Genomic DNA, 21,557 nt, shown 5'->3' on the forward strand with positions numbered 1-21,557 from the left:
AATTGAAGAGCGGAGATTTACAGCAACGTTTTTCAGGGAGTCTTTACCTTTTTGGCAGTTTGCAAGACATTAAGGTAGGTAATTTAAAAAAAAAAAAAAAGTTAAAAAAAAAAAAAAAAAGATCAAACAGCCAGTTAAAATCCAGTTTGGACACACACACATCAGTGTTGTGTCTGTAGACACACACACATCAGTGCTGTGTCTTGACTGTAGACACAAAGGAAAATGAAAGTACGAAACTTCCGTACGCACGTTTGCTTTCATTTTCAAGTATGCTACGATTACAGAGGATAAGAAAGGAGTATAGAGTGATTGAAGTTTATGTTTTTTGAGTTTCTGAAACCAATAAAAAGCCAACTATACTGGAAATATATTGTTTCGGTGGTGAGGCTATGCGGTGGAGTAGTTTATAAGTTGCAGAGTGTGTTATGAAAAGTCTTTAGCAGAGCAGGAGCTGAGAACGGAGAACAGAAAGTCTGTGGTGTCAACAACAATGGAACCACTATGTCGTCTTTAAGTGTTACTCGTAAACTACAGCTTCTACTTTGGGTTTGTTTTTTTGTTTGTTTTGTTTTTATTACCGCTTCTGTTTACCTTTAGTTAAGGTTAGTAGTTAACCTACTTTCTGCATGTTGATTTTGTTCGTTTTTAATGTGTTGTCTTAAATAAAAAAAAATAACCCGGAAACCATAAGACACAAAAAATATGTCGACAGTAAAAATGAAATCCCGCCAGAGGATTGGAAATCAACTTGAGTTGGAGCTCGTTTAGATGGTGAAATGCAAACACGCTCTATGTAACTCCTGCCACATTAAATCCTTATATAAATAAGTTAAAAGCATACATAACAGATAAAACAATTTTATTCTATTTACTTTTTTCTATTTAATTGAGCTTTTTACTTTCGTGTATTTTTGTTATTTTCATGTTATTAAGCTATTTGGGTTTAACCCTTTACAAATACCATGATAGAATGGTTTATCTTCTGGGTGATAAACCATTTTATCATCCAGAAGGGCAAAATAGCCATTTTTGTCTTTTGTTTTTTGTTTTAATGTAAAAGTCATAAAGCTAATAGCTATAATTTGTCACTTCTAAGTCAGATTAAATAACATAGGAGGTCACTTTTACAATTCATGAAGAATAATTTTAATGTCAGTGGCAGGGTAGGCATGCAAGTGACACAAATAATGTCAATAAATTATGTTTTTTGTTTGTTTGTTTTGTTTTTGTCATGTAGACTGAGGAATAAGTTCAGGCAAGAGTTTCCATTGGCTGTGATGCTCGCAGATGACCTTGCGATCTGCAGATCGCAAGGTCATCTGCAGTGAGAGTAGGTAGCAGGTGGAAAAGGACCTAGAGGTACGAGCCATGAGGGAAGGTTTACAAGACAGGAAAGAGACCTGCTATGATTTATGGTTTGGAGGTGGTGACATCGACAAAAAGACAGGAAATTGAGCTGGAGATGTTAAGGTTTTCTGTGCAAATAATCAGACTGGAAATGAGCATGTCAGAGACAAAGCTCAGATCAAGTACATTAGAGATAAAGTTAGAGAGGTAAGGCTGAGATGGTTTGGACAAGAGATACTGCATATACTGGGCAGAGGATGTTTAAGATGGAGCTCCGTGGAAAAAGGGAAGACCACGGAGGACATTCTTGGGTGTAGCGAAGAAGAACATGCAGAGGGTTGGTGTGTCAGAAGAGGATGCTTAAGATAGGGTGAGATAGATGATCCACTGTGTCCTTGAAGAGGATGAGAATGAGAAGAAGATCAAGAAAATCATAAAGAAGCTCACGAAGAAGAAAAAGATCGACAAGAAGAGAATCCATGAGAACAAGCTCAGTTTCACAGCATTTGTGATGGAGCCTGAACGCATCACTAGTCTGAGTTCCCATGATGCACTTCGTTTTCAGTTGGATGGTGACAGTCGAGCGTCTAAAGTCGAGCTGACTTCTGCTCTATTTTTAGGTGTTTTGGAAGCGATGGAGAGTGACTGCACGGATTTTTGTGCCTCTAACGTGCAGCTCCCGTGTTTACGTTAGTTTAAGGAGGACACGCGCTTGTTTTTCGACCTGTTAGCCAGGCTGTTTGTTTCGGTAAGCAAAACTTAGCTAGTAAAAGCCGCCGACAACGTCTGGGTTTAATATTATTACATAGCTGATAGACATTTCGTTATTTACACAGCTTTTTTATTTTATTTGTTTAATTTACAGTGTTTCGGTCGTGCATTTCTGTCATTAATGCACATACGCCCAGTGCTCGTCACTGCAAAGCGTCTGCAGAGAAAACAAATGCTTCTAAATGTCGCTTTGGGTGTTTAAAACGAAACTATTAACCAGCCACTGTTTGGTAAACAGTACTTTGTTTGCTGATAGCCCAGCACTTGATGTATTTAACGCAATCTTATTTGGATGTGATGATGTCAGGGTGGTTGGATTACATGCTAATTAGTTCTCAGAGTGCCTCTCAGTTTTTATTGGGGAAGTAAGAAGCTACTTCCCTGCAGACGTCTTCTTTAATCTGTGCTTCACGTGACTTGGAGGGCTACTCACAGAAAGGATGAAATGGCAAATAATGTCACAGAGCACAGCCTCGTGATAGGAAATTCTGGAAACTCGATGTGAGGAGGGAAACTCGTTTCCTTCTCGTCACATGTCTGGCTCGAAGGCGTGGCCATATTCAGGATACAAACTCGCATGACTCGTTTGGTCGCTGTTAGTCAAGCCTGCAAGTGCAAAAAGGGCAGGTCTTTTTGTGTGTGTTTCAGTGTGCCATGTTGGAGTAACTTATTCCAGGAGGTGCCATGCTCGCCACGCAGACTGAAGCTCACCACGAGACTAAGGATGTTAAAAAGGTAAGAATCAGCTCGTTTCACGTTGCGGATTTCACTTCTGTCTGGCTCCTTCCTCTGCTGGTGAGACAGCGTGAGAGTTGGCTTGTGAGATTTAAGTAGTATTGTAATGCAAAGTACCCCCTTGATGTTTAGGTTGTGGGGGACATGGGGTGCTCCAAAAGAAAAACAAAAACAAAACGACAACAGCACAGCCTGTTTTCAATACGCCACTAATAGTGGATGCAGCAGAGGAAATGCATCATAATCCCGGTACTAAGCTCATCAACAGAGGATTTTCATTATGTTTAATGGTGAAGCTGGTCTTGCATAGGTGTAGTCCCAGGGCTACAGGAGGTCTTCTGGTACAGACAGGAAGGGGAAAAAAGCCCAAATGGACCGCTCTGCTGCTGTTGTGCACACTTCAGGGGACCTGCATTGAAAGACTGAATGAAGGTTAACCTAAGAAACTTGTAACAAGTTCTATCCTTTTAGATCAGTGGTGGACATGTTTTGTCTCAGAGGGTCTTACTTACTTTGATAAATTAACCCAAGAGTCAAATATTGAACAATTAATGTGAAATAGTTTCACATATTTCAGAAGTATTTCAAGATTTTTTTCATAGACATAACTGACGCATCAGTCCTGGGTGATCGTGTCAGGAATCAGGAACTTGCTGTTAGTACTTTTTGTGCTTGTGTGTCTATGGTGAACTGTAATATAAAACCACTGAAGTACAAAGCTGAATTACTTAACAAAGAATAGATCTGGCTAATATTTGCTGTTTACTTTTAATATTTTAACTCACACATTGGCTTTCTTATACTTGATACATGCGACATTAGTTTATTTTCAGTGTGACTATTTTTGAGAATTGATTATAACTCTGAGATTTTAATGAATCACCCCGTGTTTCTTGAATCTAAATAATGACAACAAGTGAGACGGTCACCTCTCACCATCAACGCTGTTATGTTAAACATGTTATTGCTTCAAACGTGTTTGTTTGTTTTTTTTAACCACTAACAACAATTAAACCCCTCAACATCATTCATATTCAATCTGTTATGATGGCTTGCAGAGATTTGTTGTGCACTGTATATGATTGTATAACTTAAACTGTGTTCTTAACTGCCAAGGGCTGCCACCAGTCTGTGGGCTACTCTTTGAGAGTCTAACTCTAGCCTGAATGGTAGACTTCAGAACCAGAATACCTTTATAATCCCTAAGTAAATTATGTGTGTTAAAGTTGCTCCAAGACAGTAACAGACCAAACTAAATAAATAATGCAATATGCTACAAAGGTTACAAATTTAAGAAACAGTGCTAACATATACAAATTGCTCAATTATAAATATCAAGAATATTACAGAGGTAAATATATATGATTGACATTTAACTCTAACCTGTGAACTTTGTCATTTGTTATTTTACTGTAGAGAGTGTGTTAAAGGGTGTAACTATTGCAGTGTTTACAGTATATTAGATGGCGGAGTTGTACAGGGAGATGGCCACAGACAGGAATGATTTCCTGTGTGGTGCAGTGTGATTTTTGGTAATCTCGGTCTCTCATTGAACGTGCTCCTGTGACTAGCCTGCATGTAATGGAGTGGTATTATTCAGCATTGTCCTTATCTTGGACACCATCCACCTCTCAGACACGACTAGGGATGGGTACCAGTATCATGGCACCGGTTCTGACATAAACGACCAGACCGAAAAGCAGCGCACATTTCGGTGCTTGTTTTTCCTGAGATGTGATACACTTTGAATTCAATCATTTTACGTTTCCGAGGATAGTAGGCGGGTCCAGGTACGTACGTTCTTTTAGAGCAGAACTACAGATTAAAAATGCCCAAGGCGAAGCGGTCAAAAGTCTGGCTGTACTTCACAGCAAAATATGCAAACTCAGCAGCCTGCAACAAGTGCTTTAAGCTGATACTGTGATACTGTCAAAGGAGGTAACACCTCAAATTTTTTTAAAAGCCGAAAAATGCGCCGTATTTGATAGCTTGCTGCGAGACCTCACACCAAGCGCATCTACTGCGGTTGTTTAAGCACTGCTTCCAGCCAAGAGTGATACCATATATGCCCCATAGCTGCAGAAAAGGTAACATTGTTATCTTTTTACAAAAAAACAGCTAAACATGAGAGGTTTTTGGACCAATTTTGTGTTCTCCATTCTTTAAGCACCAGTTTGAGCACCGGCACCATTTCAAAAGTACCGGTTTGGCACTGGTATCGGATAAAACCTAAACGATACCCATCCCTAGACACGACCCTTCCTGCAACAGGAACTTGCGGATCAGTTTGAGTCTGTTGGCATCTGCAGCCCTCAACCTGCTGCCCCAGCATGCAACAGCATAGAGGATAGCACTGACCACAACAGACTAACAGAAAATCCTGAGCATTGTCCGACAGATGTTGAAAGACCTCAGCCGCCTCAGAAAATAGAGACAACTCTGGCCCTTACTGTAGAGTGCAGTGGTGTTCTTAACCCAGTTCAGTTTATTGTCTTTGTGTACTCCAAGGTATTTATATTCCTCCACAATGTCCAGAGGGTTCAATTAAAGAAGATGGAGAAGTGTTCCAACTAGGCTTTCCTAGGATCATAAAAATGAAGACGTAAATTATCCTTTAAAAGTAGGAAGCCTGAGTCATAGGTGGAGCTACCCACTAAAGAGGTTTTTGACCTTTCACCAAAGAAAAGTAACCAGAACTATGATTACAAATATTTGTAACCAGTATTTTTTTTTTAAAGTGAGGCTTATTTTACCCAAGTTTAAAATACCTTTTTTTTTTTTTTAAATTTGTTTATAAAATAGCTAAAAATAACAGGGAGAAACTTCTGTTAGCTTAGATGCCAAATCTTATTTTCCGTCACTATGGACCAGTCGTGCGTAGTCATCCTCCAGACGCCAGGAAAACCCCAGGGTTATGGCTTTTTTTTTTTTTTCTCAAATGTGTTTTTCAGATGTTTCAATGAAAGGAAAAAAATGAGTTAAAAAAACATAAATAATTTTTATGTTTTGTTAACAAGGCTTTGAGACCTCAGATCATTAGGTAAGGTGAAACAAAGTCATTGCTTTGAGTATAGTTGGACAAACTGTGCTTGTCTGGCCCATCGTGGACCGTGGAAAAACCCTGTAATTCTAGTTTTGCAGAAAATAACCCCGCTGCATTAATGTACCGTATATGTCCAGGTGCTTGGAACTGGACCTGTAGATGTTTTTCTTTTAACAAGTCAAGCACTGCAAAGGAAGAGTTCTTCAGTGCTCAAGAGCACTAAGTTTCTTGTGTGTTGCGAAAGAAGCTGCCTTTGTCCTCTAACCTTTTACATAATGTAGGTCTGTTTGTAATGTGTTTGTTATTTTTTCCCCATCAGCTGACAGTGGGTGACATGTGACAGGAGGTTATATACAGGTTGAGTGTCATAACATCACAGCTGATCTCAAACTGCTTGTTTGTCATCACACTGTGGAATGAAATGCAGAAAAAAGTGCCAGTTAATGCTTGAAGATGTTTTCTATGTATGTGGTTGAACAGGAATTTTTTTTCTTGTTTGACAGCTGCTTCCCATCAGAACCAGTTGAGGAATGTGTTGTTAGGTTTTGTATTGTTGATTGTCATTTATGCTTAGAAATATTTAACCATATATGCTTAGAGGTGTATAATCAATTGTGTAGTGATAGGACTGTGATCTTTAGCAGGCTGCAAAGGCTTGGTGTGCATTCTAGAGTGGAATGCACACCCACATCCTAGGAGCATAAGAGAGGTCCTGTCTTCTCTTTGTTGATATAGCAAACACACGTATATCTCTTTAAGTATAAGAGCCTTTTGTTCAGATGGACCCGCTAGACTCCTGGCACCAGCTTTTGGGGAGTCTTCACAGGGTCACATCTTGACCTCACACAAATCACATATACACACACACAAAGGCAAGGTACTCTTTGTGTGTGTGTAGACGTCATATGTTAATGAACCTATGCATATTCATGTAACCTCAATAAAAGAGCAGTGTTACGGGAGAACGGACAAGAGCAACTGAGGTCAAGCGAAGGAACGGCGTTTGTCCGGTTCTCTCCTGTGCACGAGAAACATGAAGAACTTTGCCTACTTCGTGTCTTGCTTGCTGTGTAATTATATTGCCTTCAACGTTCCAGCGAATAGGTTTGTAGCTTGAACCTATCATGTGTTTTATTAAAATCCTTTTCCTCTTCCACGTATTGTTTCTTAGATCAAAGAGAAGTTGGCGCAGTCGCTCAAGGCCCTGCAGAAACGATATGTAGCGTCAGACTCGGTAGTCACCAGTGATGATTCCGATGCTAACCTCCTCTGCTGTGCCCTGGAGGCCATCTTCATCCACGGTATCAAGAGCAAGTACATCCGCTCAGAGTCTCGAAGCAGCAGTAGGAAAGGGGACCGTGGACCCCTCCCTCAGCCTTTTTTCTGGAGCCTCCTCAAGAGTGTCACCCACCGGTAAGTCAGAACCAAGGCACAATTATTCCTAAATTTGGGGGGTTTTGGACTTTTTCCCTTTGGAAAAAATACATTTGGAGATTTTATCTTAGACTTCAGGTTCATTTTATTGTAGTGTCTTTACCTTATGCAAAGTGCCTTGAGGCAACTTGAATAATCAAGTATTCTAACAATTATTCCACTGATTAATCGAGTAATCTGATGACAACTACTTTTTTGGGCTAAGACTATCTTCCAGGAGGCAAAAAGAATTCTGACAGTATTGTGTCTCCTGGATGAGGGGGTTTTGGTGTGTGTTCATGTGTATGTGTGTGTGTCTCTTTAAAGCAGCACGTGGTGGCTGCAAAGAAGAAAAGTGAACATACAATGTTCAATCTTCTCAATAACAATGTTATTGAGAAATTCAAATCAGTGATTCCCAAAGTGTGGCCCTCAGCTTCCTTTTGGGTATTGAAGGTATGCAGGTTGTCTGTGTGGTCAGTGAAAAATTTACAATTGTTAAGCTTGAAGTTAAAATGTTCTGAGTTCCCTGAGTAACATTTTCAAGCTTTAATATTTCCATTTACAAAACAAGTACAAGACAAAAGATTTTAAAAATTGACTGATCATTATCACATGGCAAAAAAGAAGGCTGTTAATAGAGAATTACACAGAATAAGAGAGATGATTGATCAAATGAAATGAAGAACAGAAACGTCAGGAGGTCATTAATCCGAGTCTTGTGTTTAAATCAGAGTTTTTAGTAAAGGGTTAGGGCTGCCGTTTTAGAGTACCTGTGAGGAAGACTAAAAGACTCCAGGTCTCTTTTATCCCCACTGCATCTTGTCTCCTCAATGGCAAATAACTGTCCTTGGACTTTCTATCACTATTATTTTCATTATTATTTTATAGTATTGTTCTGTTTATTTATATCCTGCTGCTAAACTAATTTCCCCTTGTGGGACAATAAAGAAATTTAATCGAATTGAATTGAAGTGTCCCTGAAGATTTTCAGAGTTCATATTGAGTGATGCTGTTCTTAAGTTTAAGTATGACTGATTTAAGGTATTATTCTGTGAAAATGCAATATGTTTATCACACTCTTTTTTTTCTTTTTTTTTTACCTAGTGATGTGATCACAGAGCTGGAGAAGATAAGCTTTGTGGGCACTGATGTGGGTCGCTGCCGAGCGTGGCTACGGCTGGCCCTCAACCACGGCCTCCTGGAGTGCTACCTCGTATCGCTGTTCCGTGAAGACTCCAAGCTGCAGGCCCATTATCAGCCCAGTGCCTTGCTCCTGAACCCGGAGGAGCGAGAGGTTCTGCTCAGCTACCTCCAGGGTCTGGCCTCCCTCACATTCAGCCTGTCTTACAAGTCATCTGTCCTCAATGAGTGGACCACCACGCCTCTGGCTCTTGCCGGACTCTGCCCTTTGTCCCAGGCAGACTTACTCGACCTGCCCCTCAATGGTGGAGACCCTCCCACCTCCAAACCGATATGGAAGGAAATTTGGGATACAGTGTCTCAGTCATCGGGTTCTTCGGACGCACTGGATGTACAGAGAGGCTGCCCAGTTTTAGTGGGGAGGGGATCAGATCTTTTACAAGGGAGTCAGACTGCTCTTCGTTCTTCTAATTTAAGCCTGGATACCACAGGCTCCTCTCAGCTGTCCTCCAGCTTGAGCTCTGACAGCCTTCTGCAGGGACAGGACCCCCGCAGCCCGACAGGAGAGCATTGGTCTTCATGTGACTTGGAAGCAGCCATTAATCCCAACATCTGCACCAAGAGGCCACAGAAAGAGTATGTATACATTTTAAACAGTTTTTAATCATTCTGGAGCAAATAGGAGTTAAATAACTGTTCTTAGCACCTGAATGAGCCCCATCTTGTAGTATATTTTTAGTCAGTCCCTCATACACCATCCTGTTGTTCTAATAATCAATAGAGCACCAGATATGTGTTAATCATTGGCAGGAAATAGCCTCCAATAAAACATCCACCCCAATATGGGCTCTGGCACGGGACTGAAAAGCAGCCAATAACCAGTATATAAAATTAGCAGCTTGGATGCAGAGGTTTTTTGTTTTTTGTTTTTTTTGGTCTTTCGTCAACAAAAGCTTTTCTTTTATTTAACTTGAAGTAGAATACATGTTTTGAGTTATCTGTATCTCTGCAGCTCGCTGACTGATTTCCGGGAGAGCGGACACTGCAGTCAGGACTCGACACAGGAAGACTCATTTGTCTCCAGCATGGGTCCTTCTCAGTTCTCTGAGAAGGGTATTATCAGTGACAGTGAGCCCCAGGCTTCTGAGTACCAGCCTCCAAACTTTGGACAGCTTGATTTAGAGCAACCAGAAACAACCACTGAGCTGCCGTCATCTGATGATGATAAGTGTCCCGCTGAAGTCTGCAAAAGTGCCTCTTCAGAATTGCACTCGGACATATGTCTTGTCTCAGCAGTCAGTGAACCTGCAGAACCTGTGGAGGAAGTAAGTGTCACTGTTGAGCCTGTCCAGGAAGAGAAGCCAACAGAAAGCTCTGAAAAAACCAACGCAGACTCTGCAGTTCATCAGTGCCCACGTCGCTCTACAAGCATCTTGAGCAGAAAGCCATCTTCAGATTCACTATCAGTAAGTGTAACATCTCTGTAGAGGGTAGCCGTTATTTGAGCAAAACCACAAACTTTATCTGGCCTTAATGCAAATTTGTCAAATGCACTCATATCAGTTCATGAATACTGTGGTTGCTGATTACGTAGAATGCAAAAAAACTATTTGATATTTGTTGCATGAAATGTCAAGTAGGATGTTCAACTCTTATTCTTGAATCTTGAATAATGCATAGAGAAAAAAACAACACAATATCTGTAATAAATAATGGAAAAATGTTATTTTGTGTTTATTGTTTTCCATTTTAAAACCCCTCACAAAAATGGTGAGTAGTCGCATTAGTTTTACTAACTTAGTCTGTCCATCCATCCATCGTCCATCCATCGTCTAACTCCTTGTCTAATTAGTAGGGGTGCAACGATACACAAAATTCACGGTTCGGTTCGGTTCGATACTTTGGTGTCACGGTTCGATATTTTTTCGATACAAAAAAATGTTCATGCATTTTTAATTTGTCATTTATTAAAATTATAAATATATATTTTAACTCAAAAGTACAGTTTTTAAATTTAACCCTAACCCTTGTGTGTGTTTTTTATTTTGACAGCGAATGCGCACCTGCGGACCACTTATGTGCAGTCCTGGTTATTTAGCTCATCATATTGCAGCCACAGAAATTCTTTTGTCCATGAAACCATAAAGCTGCACTTTCTTTTTGCCTTATAGTCTGATTTGTCATAACTTCTCCGTTTTGTGGTAAGCTTTTCTTTGGCTGTCACTTCTTCACCCCGACCTGTCTTATTTGGCTCAGCAGAACTCAAATATATATGCTGCTGCTTTTACACACCGACTCACATAAGCTCAGCGATTCTCTGCGCGATCAACCTCTCACATGTTTAAGCTTGCTGCGGGAGATTTCACTTGTCATGTTTGCATAGTAAGCTAACGATTAATAAGACGATGTCAGAGGAATTGGTGCACAAATTATCATCACTCACAGATCAGTGCTGTCGCTCTCTATACACAGTTCGCACGATTGCAAAGTGAAAGCAAAAAAACAAGCGCAAATTCAAACGCGACTTCAATATGTCACATATTGACAGTGGCTCACCGATGCCAATGACATAATTACCCAGCTACATTTCTGAAAGAATGCAAAAGCATTGACATATATTTTTCCTACAATAGCCCGACGGGCAGGGCAGAGATAGATTTTGGTAGCCCGACTGAAAAAAATCGCTAGCTCCGGGACGTCGGGCTAGCGATATTGCGAGCCCTGTATCTGATTGAGGAATCACTCATCTTTGGAAAAGAGAGTTTATTACAGAGAAATGGCTCTTTCCAAAATAAAAGCTATACTATCCGCTTCTTCTGGGCTATATTCTCAGCAGCATAAGGAGAATCATGTGCTAACAGCTGTCTAAATGACTCGGCTAAAGTTAGTAGCATGCTTGCTTTTTTTTTTGTCTGCTTCCACTTGTCTTTGCACTAGGATGATGTCGGCGTAAATGTGCAGTCATATTCGTTGTGTTCCCGCTAGTGCTTTCAGGTTAATCTCGTTGAAATGACCTTAACGCCACAACACGGCAAATCTCCGTTAACGAGCTACCGCCGATCGCTCCGTGCATGGGGCTAGACGGCCAACATGTTAACGAGCTAACTGCGCTAACACACTAGTTCACACCAATGTAATTGAGCATTGCATGGCACATCCAACATACTGTTTTACTTTAGTCCATGACTCGCTTACCTTCAGGGTCATACGTCACATGAAAATCAAAATAATTCCAAACGCCAGATCTGAATGAGGTTCAATTTGCCTGTTGCAAGGAGAGCTTAACTTCTGTCTCGCTAGCTTGCCCTGCGCTCTTCCTTCTGACTATGCTGTCTGTGTTGAGCGCTCAGTGGATCTGCGCTGGACAGTGCAGCCTAGGCGGAGTAGTCGAACACAGATTCACTGAGCGCTCAACACAGACAGCATCGTCAGAAGGAAAATTGATAAAATAAATTACAAATGTTGTATTGTTCGATACATATGCGTACCGAACCGAAAGCACTGTATCGAACGGTTCAATATCGATACGAATATCGTTGCACCCCTACTAATTAGGGCTAACTTTTATTGACTGAGTACTGAGTCTTACTATAGTACTCACATCCACAGCGACATTTTACCTGAAAAACACCTCTCTGATCTGTGGGAAGTAGCTTAAGCACGCAGCAGAAACCCACATGGGCACAGCAAAAACACACCAACCTGCTGTTCTAGTGTTCAGTGTTAATAGACTGTGAGAATACTGCCGGAAGGCAAATTAGTAGTGATATGAAACCAGTCCTGTGGCGAAATGTTAATAAAATGGAGTACAGAAAGTAGCCATACTATACCAGCAAATGCCTAGAGTGAAAACAACTCTTAATTGTGATCTCTGAATGGGGAAAAACTAAAGATATTTCTTAGTGTTTTACATAAATATAGGAAAATCTCTTAACATTAGTCAAGACAGACACATTTGTGCTTAAATTCACGTGACCGTTTAGAGACCACTGTTTATAGCTTCTACACCACTAACACCAATGACACATGATAAAAGGGGAACCCTTTTTTTGCAAACTGCACTCTGCTACTTACCATTAACATGCAAATGAAACCCTTTAGTTCCCAATGCTAAATAAAACATCCTTTCCTGCTTTTTGCAGCATTCTTATTCTTGGATCTCAGACGATGACATTTATAAGCCCCACCTGGAGAATTTGCCGGACAGCGATGACGCACCTGTCTCTCCTCCCGCACCTGAGCCCAGCATCTCGCCGTCACGTCCAAGTGTCGTCCATCGCAGACAAATAGGTACCATCCCCTGTCCCCCAAGCTTTGAGTGTAAAACTTATGATAAACGGTTGTATGAAAAGAGTTTTGGGCGCTGGGCATAATTCACAGCAGTCAGTGCTCAATGTGAGAACATAATAAAGTTTCTTTCTTTCTTTTTTTTTTGTAATTGAGCACTACAAGCTTGTGTATGGGAAAAAAAAAAAAGATGTAAGAATTTTATGCAATATAAGAAAAATGCATAAATGAAGGAATAAGTAATTATGGGGAATCTCAGCAATCTCACTGCCCGAGGAAAGAAATCTGAGTTTCAGAATCCTGCCAACTGAGTTTCTCTGAACAAACTGTTTCTATCACAAATAGATCATTGCATTCAAGTGAAAGAGACAGAGCTGTTAACAAACTAAACAGAAGCCCACATATAAAATCGTTGCTCCACAGCACTTCTAGTGGTACCTGCAGTGTGCGCACACCTGGTCAATACAGGTAGCCACTGAGGGATTACAAATGAAGTAACATACTGCACTAAAGTCCAGGAGCACTAGAAAGCGTGGAATGAGATTAAAGCCACGCCCCCAGATTTTCCCAGCAGGTAATTTCCTTCAGGTCTCAAAAGAGAAAACGCCTGCTGTTACATAATGCTTGGCGTGTGGCCACATCACTGTGGAATGTGATTTTACTACATTTGCAGGACGTCACCTGGATGAGTCCCATGGCCTGTTTTAAAAATAGAAATAATGTGAAAGAGTGTAACACAGTAACGTTAACAGCGCAGATAGTGAAGCATGTCATGGGACATTTTGTGACAAAGCATATGGACTATGGTTATTATTTATTTTTAAAATCATTTTGTCAATAATGGGACTGTTCACGAGTAGCTAATCTCAGTCATTCACATGAACAGATTAGATTATTTAACCGTGTTGTGAGTCAATGTTAACTTATCTATTGAAGCAAATAATGGGGAATGTTGGCTGGTGAAATTATCCCACTGGGGATGTCAACTTGAATTCCAAGCCTTCTTTTCATTTTGTTTTCGCGCTGCTAACAGGAACTCTAAAGTCATGTAATAGTTGATTGGAAATCCAATGTCAGTTCACATATCGGCCTGTTCTTTTTCTTGTAACCCCGTTTCCTTCTCCATTTTTTTTCTCTACATTGCATCACTGTGTTGTAGCAAGTTGAGAGGACTTGCCAGGGAAGAATTACTTTCTGGGGAAAGTAATTTGTTAGATTACTTATGTTACATTTGCATTACCATATAACGTGGCCTAAATGTCATAGAATTACCAGACGTTAATGTAATAACACATTAACAAACAATAATATAGTTTCTTACATAGACACAAATCCCTGTCCTAATGAGGATTTTTCTTTTAGTCTTTAAGTTTTAACACACAGTTGACAGCTACATTGAAAACCAGTCCAGCTTTTATTTATTTATTTTTATTTATGACAACCCTGCAACTTTGCTCAAAATAATGCAAAAGGTTCAATTGTGGCTTAATTTTCTGTATGTATTGCTCAGCTAGTAAACATGGATATAAAAGAGGCCTTCTCAGTGTGAAAACACGACAATGTCATCTATGTATGTGTTTTTCCCAGGGCTGTCAAACCCCTTTCGAGGGTTGCTGAAGCTCGGTCACCTAGAACGACGCAGCGCCGTAGGATTATGGCGCGACTACTACTGCGAGCTGTCACCCTTTGAGTTCCGCCTATATGGGAATGCAGATGAACGGACATGCTGCGAAAACTGCTCCCTGGTGCGATGTGAAGACGTTCACATCACCTCAACTGAGGGCCGCTTTGACTTGACCTTTCCTGGAAAACGGCTTTACCTCCGGGCGGCCAATCGTGACGAAGCTGAGGACTGGGTGGACCGGATTATTGAGGCTGTCAACAAAAGCCGACCAGTACCGCATGGCGAGCAGTGGGAGGTGCTGCACACCGGGTGTGAGAATGGTGTGGATGAACGTGCAGTTTCTTCGCCACCCTTGTCCCCTTCCAGCCCTGAGCAAGGCCCGTCTGGTTCTGATGCTTGTGGAGGGCAGGATTCTCCATCTCCTCCTCAGCAGGAATTTGACTGGACATCGACTACAAATTTAGAAACAGATTCCATCAAAGAAGCTGTTTTGTACTTCTCCACAGATCCTGAGGCCCGGACGTGGGAACGTATGGTTTTCTCTCTCTCCTTGGAGACCTTGAAAGGATTTCTCGTAAAAGAAGGAAGGAAGCTACAGCGGCTAAATTACCCTGTTGAGGAAATCCGGGATGTGGTACCCGATGTTTCTCAGGGGGGACCAGCCTTTTTCAAGCTCCTGACAATTCGAGAAACGCTTAGATTTAGAGCGGAGAATGACAAGGAGGCTCGCTTTTGGAGGAAGTTTATCCGAGAGGCTCTTGACTCATACCTGGAGAATGGGGAGTGTGAAGGCTCTGAGGTACCTTTGGAAGCGACTGGAAATCTGTACAGACTGGTGCAGCATAGGCTAAAAGAAGATGGAGCACTTCTTGTTCACCTTTTCAAAGTTCCCTCAGAGAAGGGCCTGGACACTCAGGGCTTCAAATGTGCAGGTAATGTTAGAATTTAAAAAATATCTTTAAACCTTTTGAAGCCTGTTTGATGTAAAATCAAGCAGATTTTGCTTGTTGTGGTAATCCATCCTGTCTGCAGTATCAAAAGTTGAAGCTTTTCATTGCACTTCTAGTGTAAGTGATTGGGTCAAAACCCTTTACTGGGTTTGAGCACACCATTTTTTTAAAATTTAAGACTTCAGCAGTCTGAGATGGACAAAATCAACCTTGTTTTAAAATTATCAGCTTAACAGCATTAAAAAGCATGTTTTGGACTCTTGGATAGTTTCGTCCTTCATTAATAACCTTTACAGTAAATGAATGCTTTAATAATGCATTTGTTTGCATTTGACTAAAACTTGAAGTTAAGGGTATGGCCTAATGTTTATAATGTGCATTTTGGAACATTTTAATGGACCTGACTTGCTGTGTGGTACTGATCATTGCAGATGCGTCTGTGTGTGTGTGAGCCTATGGCTTGAGCTTGCTTGTGTTAGCTAATAACTTTGCACTTCAATCTCTTGTTCAAATATTGTTCACTTCTGGCTCTGCAAAACTAATATATTGACAGCCAAAACAATAATGCTGAAACTTTAAAATCCAGGATCCATAAACCAGTAGATAATGTCATTTTATGTACTAAAAAAAAAGAAGAAACTTTTACATTAAGAAAACTGGAGATTATGGAAGATTTGCACTTGTCTGTTCAGTCTGTTCATTTCCTGTTGTTTAGTTTGGTTTTGAGTGTGATGATAAAAATCAGCATGTTGCCTAGGAGTCTAAGACCTGATCTTGTGTTCAGTTGTATTTTTTACGATCCTTTTACCCCAAAACCAATAAAACCCATCTTTAAGATCCACCTATTTTCCCAAAAGAAATTTAAAGTATTATTCCTTTGCTTTTGTCCCACTTTTCTAGCAAGTATCTTAAAACTCGGTCAGGTGTTTCTTTGCGTAATCCCGCTGACAGATCTGTTTTGGGGTTTGGTTTTTTTGTGGGGGGGGGGATAAATCTTGGGATGAAAGACATCAACTTCTGACACGTGGAGCAGATCAAGCATAGCCTTGTAAATCATAATGTATCACTGATTGAGTCTACGGGAAGAGGAATCCGACTCATTGTTAGAGTGGATGTGACTCAGACTGAGTTGTGCTTTGCTGTGTCTTGCAGGCTGTCCTCAGAAGATTGGACTGTCACTGGGCAGAGCCAGGTTATGTGAGTTCTCTGGGCTGTACTACTGTGAGTCATGCCACAAAGGTGACACCTCCATCATCCCCTCACGCATGGTACACAACTGGGATGTTGCCCAAAGAGAGGTAGGTGCAACACGTAACTATCTGCAAACAAACTTCTATAAAAAAATTTGTTACAGCAATTAGAAAAAACAAACATATATGACTTCCTACCTGCTAATTTAGATGAAAGCTTAGTGTCATTTGAAGAAACTGGCCTTGGGTATTAACACGAGTGCTGCAGACTGGAAGCATGAAGCACACTGTGTAATGTGTTACACCAAACTCTATGAACTTGCATCTTAAAGGTCTGAGTCTCATTTGAAATATTTTCTAATATTTTTTTTTGTTTGTTTGTTTGTTTGTTTGCAACTTAACTGTTTTGTGACCTCTGAGGTTAAATAAAAAGACGGCTTTGCTAAAACAATCAAGTCAAAAAGTAAATGCCATTTCAGTATTTAATATCTCAAATTTAATTAAGGAAATATTTATGTTCACATACACTAATTATGAGCATAAATGTGATCACTGTCATGAATATGAATGAGTAACCTTTTTTTCTTTTTTATTTCTTGCAAGTTTTGAGGTTTGATTCAAACATTGATTTATTACAGTGCAAACCTGAATCAGGAATTGAAGAATGGATTAGGCTAATATGTACTAAATGTGCTAACAGTGTTTATATTTTGAGGAGGTCACCTCTTCCTAAGACCAAAAAGTCTGGTTGTTGCTGTTTGTCACAGAAACTGTTCATACAGCGCCATCTGCTGAAATAGAGTTAAATGGCAGTACAGACTATTTGCATTTCCTCCAGGCTAACTGACAGTACAGTCCTCTTACAGTTTTTCTGTGCGGGTTTGTTTTATGTATTCTAACCCACTCATAACTAAATATTCTAGTTTGTCTTTTTTTTTTTTTTTTTTTTTTTTTTTTTTTTTTTTTTAAATTGCTGAACATTTTGAAGCAACATGTCAGCCTCATGAGACTGCTTACACTTGTTTGTCTGCACAGGTGTCTAAGAAAGCCCTGTGGCTTCTGAAGCAGGTAGAACAAGAGCCTCTGCTCAACCTGGAGCAGCTGAACCCTGAGTTGGTTGCGCACACAGAGTCCATGGGTCAGGCCCACGAGCAGAGGCAGAAGCTATGCCTTCTGGGTGAATATCTGCATACCTGCCGCAGTGGAGCCTGCAAGAAACTCAAAGCGAGGTGTTTGGCAGAATGCCTTGGCAATAACAATAAATTACTCTAGGCTACATTGTTCCTATTGAATTTCTTTTTAATAGGAACAATCAATTTAAATGCTATAAAACATGTTAAACACCTTTCTTTTCTTTTTTTCATCTCCTTCCATTTCTCTCTCTAGAATGGGGCAGCGAACTTACCTGTTGGAGTCAAACCACCTGTACAGTGTCAAGGACTTGCGACAGGTAACCTTCTGGCCCGCTTTTATTGCATATAGGATCCGCCACCTTAAAATACCTACATATAGGCATCTGTATTTTTTTTATTTCTTTTTTGTCAGGTAGCAGAGGGCCAGTATGTAAACTTTCTGCGCAGGCTGGTGCAACATGCCTCTAATCACGTGTTCAGCTGCGACCTTTGCACCCAGCGTGGCTACATTTGTCAGATATGCCACTCTGATGACACCATCTTCCCCTTCCAGTTTGAGACAACCACAAGGTATGTTTTCCAAAGGCATCTCTCTTCATTCCTCATTCTTTTTATTTATTTGAGCCCTAAAACAAAATAGTTTTAAAAAGAAAGAGGAAAAAGTCTCCACAATGAGGCCAGCCTTTTGTCCAAATATTCTAAATTAAATGCTAAACACCAGCTCCAACTTTTTAAACATCCTGTTCTTCTGTGTGACTTCCTTTCCCTTGTTTGTGTTTTCAGTGTTCTTTTTAGTCGCCACTGTCTGTCGCTTTTTAACGTGGGCTATATAAAGTGTAAACAGGACAAAAATAAACTGAAGCCCTCTTGTTAATATGAATAGCAAGACACAATCTACCAGAGAGACGTAGAAAACACTTTTAATAAAGCACACAGACCAAAATGATCTTCTTTTGGCTGCTACTTTTAGGGGTCGCCACAGTGGATCACCTGCCTTCATCTCACCCTATATCTAGCACCCTCCTCTGTCACTCCAACCCGCTGCATGTCCTCCTTCTCTTCTCTGTGGTTTTCCGCTTTTCCTCCTGTCTGGCAGCTCCATGTCCAAACCATCTCGGCTTTGCCTCTCTAACTTTGTATTCAAAACGCTCATCCTGAACAGTCCTTCTGTTACAATAAACTTGTCTGTCCTGCTCACTCGCACTGAAACTCTTAGCATTTTAACTTGTCTACCTGCAACTCTGCCAGTGCCACCATCTCCAAACCATCCATCTTAGTAGGTCTCACTACAATCACTACTTCCAGGCTCATATGGGATTTGTCACCAACCTAATGAACATCTCTTGACATCAGTCACACAAAATCTGTAACAGATGATCATCCGTGTCTTTGTCACCACCCGGCTGGCTTCCTGCAGTGGGGTCCTGTTCGGAAATTCCTGCAAAGCCCTGGACAGAATCCAGTATGTCCAGAACTCATCTGCCAGGCTTCTAACATGCACTAAGCTCGGGGAATATATCACACTCACCCTCATAAATCTCCACTGGCTCCCAGTCAAGTAACGCATTACTTACGAGATCCATCTTCTCATCTACAAATCCCTCAATGCCCTGTTTTCATGTGCTGTTTTTGAAGTGGAACTGAAGTCTTTGCACTCTTGTCAAACCAGCCAGATTCCACTAACAAAAATAGTAATTATACCTGAGAACACACTTTAGATTTAGATTAGCAACTGCTGTCTGGTGGCTTTGAAAATTACAGTGTACTCATTAGTGTGGAGAAAGTCCAAGGGGGCTTTGAGCTTCTGAGTGAGAGTGGGTGTGAGGCGGAAGGAGCCTAAGGTATAGTGTGACAACTGCAACCACTCGCTCAGCTTTACCAAAGAAGCGCTTTATAGAACGTGAATTCAAACTGTTCTAATATAAATGACTGTCTTGTCCTGTACCTCATTTTAAAATATTGATAAGATCTTAAAATCTGTGTCTCCAAAGCTATAAAAATAACACCTATATGTGTGGAAATTATTGGGGAAACACATTTTCTCTATCGGAGGATTTAAGGCTGACACCGTCAACTGACTGAGAAATTCTTTTGTGAAAATCATACTTTAAGTTTGTGGAAAAGCAAAACAAAACCTTTAACATATGCTAAATTTGGTCATTAGTATTTTTACTAGAAGTGGTGTGGAAATTGTGTCCACAGTGCCTTTAATTTGGTTTGTTTTTTCTCTTGCCCAGGTGTGAAGATTGCAAAGCTTTGTTTCATATAAGCTGCAAGGCTGATGAGCAGTCCTGTCCTCGCTGTCAGCGGATGAGGAAATACATGGAGAGGGATCTGCAGGACTGAGCACGGTCAGTAGGGACAGTGCTGAGCTGTGAGCCACGGGGCCAGACTGTTAAACGTAAGCTGGTGGAGAGTAAAGAAAACAAAATTTAGCTTTCACATGATGTAACCTCAAGTGCAATTATGAGTTTGCCTGCCCTAACTGACTTAAAGCAAGCATGAAGATGAAGGTATTTGAAGTCACAGTGCTACAGTAGCTAGACTCTCTTGCACTAATGTAGAGGCATTCAGAGCCTCGTGCTGCTCACATGATGCAGCCAAATGTTACTGACCAGTGATTTAAATACCTCTCTGATTTCTGATTCAGCCACGACATCAAAAAAGGCCTGGTCAGACGTCGAGGGTGCTGCCAATCTATTGTATCCAAACATTTTTTACAGTTGGCCGTTTTCCACTGCAGGAACTAATAAGTAGCTTGCACCATTACCTATTCTAAACTCAGGAATCCCCACACCCACTCCTGTAAAACCTCTTGTAGGACTGCTTCTGGATCAGAATCTACTCCAGAATAAGAGCCTGTACTTAGAGGTTCTTAACTACTATCAAACACTACTTTTTTTTTTTTTCTTCTTTAGTTTCAGAACAAGAAAATCTTTGAAAAACCCCCAAACCTATTCGAACAAAGAAGTTTAGGAGTCTTTCAAATTGTAAAATTTAAGTGGATAAAACGAATGACAACCATCATCATCTGGTTTCACAGATTCATAGTTTAACTAGTGGTTTAATAATTTTGAAACTGAGACCGAAATCAAGATGGAAAGTCTCAGAGACTGCGTCAAAGACTTATTTCAGTTTCCTGAACCAAAACATACTAGTCTGGTAAAAGCTGTAATGCACCGATCAGTAGAGAAAAACCAAGGTATGAGCAGAAATCATAGCGTTGTCTTACCCTTCGCCTTTTTTTTTTTTTTGGTGCATTCAGGATCTCCACAGATTGTAAGAGCTGATCATGGGGACTTCCTGTAAACTTGGTTCCTGCTACAAGTTTGTGCAGTGGAAAAGTGACCATTCACGCTCTTTACTTTGCTTGTCAATGTCTTCTTAACCATCATGTTTACACAAAAGTGATCCACAGTATGTTTTCTGTTTCTCTCAATGCACAAATTATTCAGACATGATTTCCAGCATTAATATTTAGTACTGTACTTGTAGAATAATGAGAAATGTTTTGATTAACAGATCTTGATTGTGCCTTCTTTTTTTTTAATTTAAGCGTTACAGTTTTCCCATGATATCTCACTATTACGGGGCCAAAACTTTTTTTTTTTAATACCCATAATCATGCAATAAAAAAATTAGATTGATCAATAAAAAAATTTAGTGTAAATATGAGCGCTTTGTGGAATGTTTCTCTATACATATATATATATGTGTGATTAAACAGGCAATTGTTAAGGCTCACAGAGGAGATTTGTTTATGCTGCTTATTCATGCATTTAATGAAATAATTTAATAATAACTGTGTGGCAAAAACATTAAAAATGAAGATTTGAGATGAGTGTTTATAAAGTTTAAAACGTAATTTGCATATTTGCACTCGGAAATGACTGTTAAATGGATATTTCAGCTGAGTTA

The 21,557-nt window shown here is 40.3% G+C and overlaps 1 protein-coding gene across 4 annotated transcripts; it reads left to right on the forward strand.

Moving 5' to 3' along the window:
• Nucleotides 1-1,895: 1,895 nt before the first annotated feature.
• plekhm1 (pleckstrin homology and RUN domain containing M1) lies at nt 1,896-21,251 on the forward strand. Of its 4 annotated transcripts, none has more exons than XM_085416943.1 (13): nt 1,896-2,098; nt 2,770-2,856; nt 7,071-7,312; nt 8,420-9,091; nt 9,468-9,921; nt 12,598-12,745; nt 14,330-14,743; nt 14,873-15,298; nt 16,469-16,614; nt 17,542-17,735; nt 17,893-17,956; nt 18,052-18,209; nt 19,877-21,251. In XM_085416943.1, the coding sequence occupies exons 2-13, from the start codon at nt 2,806-2,808 to the stop codon at nt 19,983-19,985; spliced, it is 3,078 nt and encodes a 1,025-aa protein (XP_085273069.1). In that variant the 5' UTR covers nt 1,896-2,098; nt 2,770-2,805; the 3' UTR covers nt 19,986-21,251. The 4 variants fall into 4 exon arrangements, 3 of the variants coding, with proteins under 3 accessions (XP_085273069.1, XP_085273068.1, XP_085273067.1); XR_014913082.1 differs by having other exon boundaries at nt 1,897-2,098; nt 14,330-15,298; nt 19,877-20,040; nt 20,905-21,251; XM_085416942.1 differs by having other exon boundaries at nt 1,897-2,098; nt 14,330-15,298; nt 19,877-19,990; nt 20,905-21,251.
• Nucleotides 21,252-21,557: the final 306 nt, after the last annotated feature.

This window comes from Rhamphochromis longiceps, linkage group LG8, assembly GCF_057381845.1.
Source record: "Rhamphochromis longiceps isolate RC_006_pf linkage group LG8, R_longiceps_female_GT1.1, whole genome shotgun sequence".
In the NCBI taxonomy this organism is placed as follows: domain Eukaryota; kingdom Metazoa; phylum Chordata; class Actinopteri; order Cichliformes; family Cichlidae; genus Rhamphochromis; species Rhamphochromis longiceps.

Coding starts and splice junctions, on each gene's coding strand:
- plekhm1 (XM_085416942.1), top strand. CDS start 2,806: ATGCTCGCCACGCAGACTGAAGCTCACCACGAGACTAAGGATGTTAAA. Junction 2,857..7,070: donor AGACTAAGGATGTTAAAAAG/GTAAGAATCAGC, acceptor ATTGTTTCTTAG/ATCAAAGAGAAGTTGGCGCA. Junction 9,092..9,467: donor ACCAAGAGGCCACAGAAAGA/GTATGTATACAT, acceptor GTATCTCTGCAG/CTCGCTGACTGATTTCCGGG.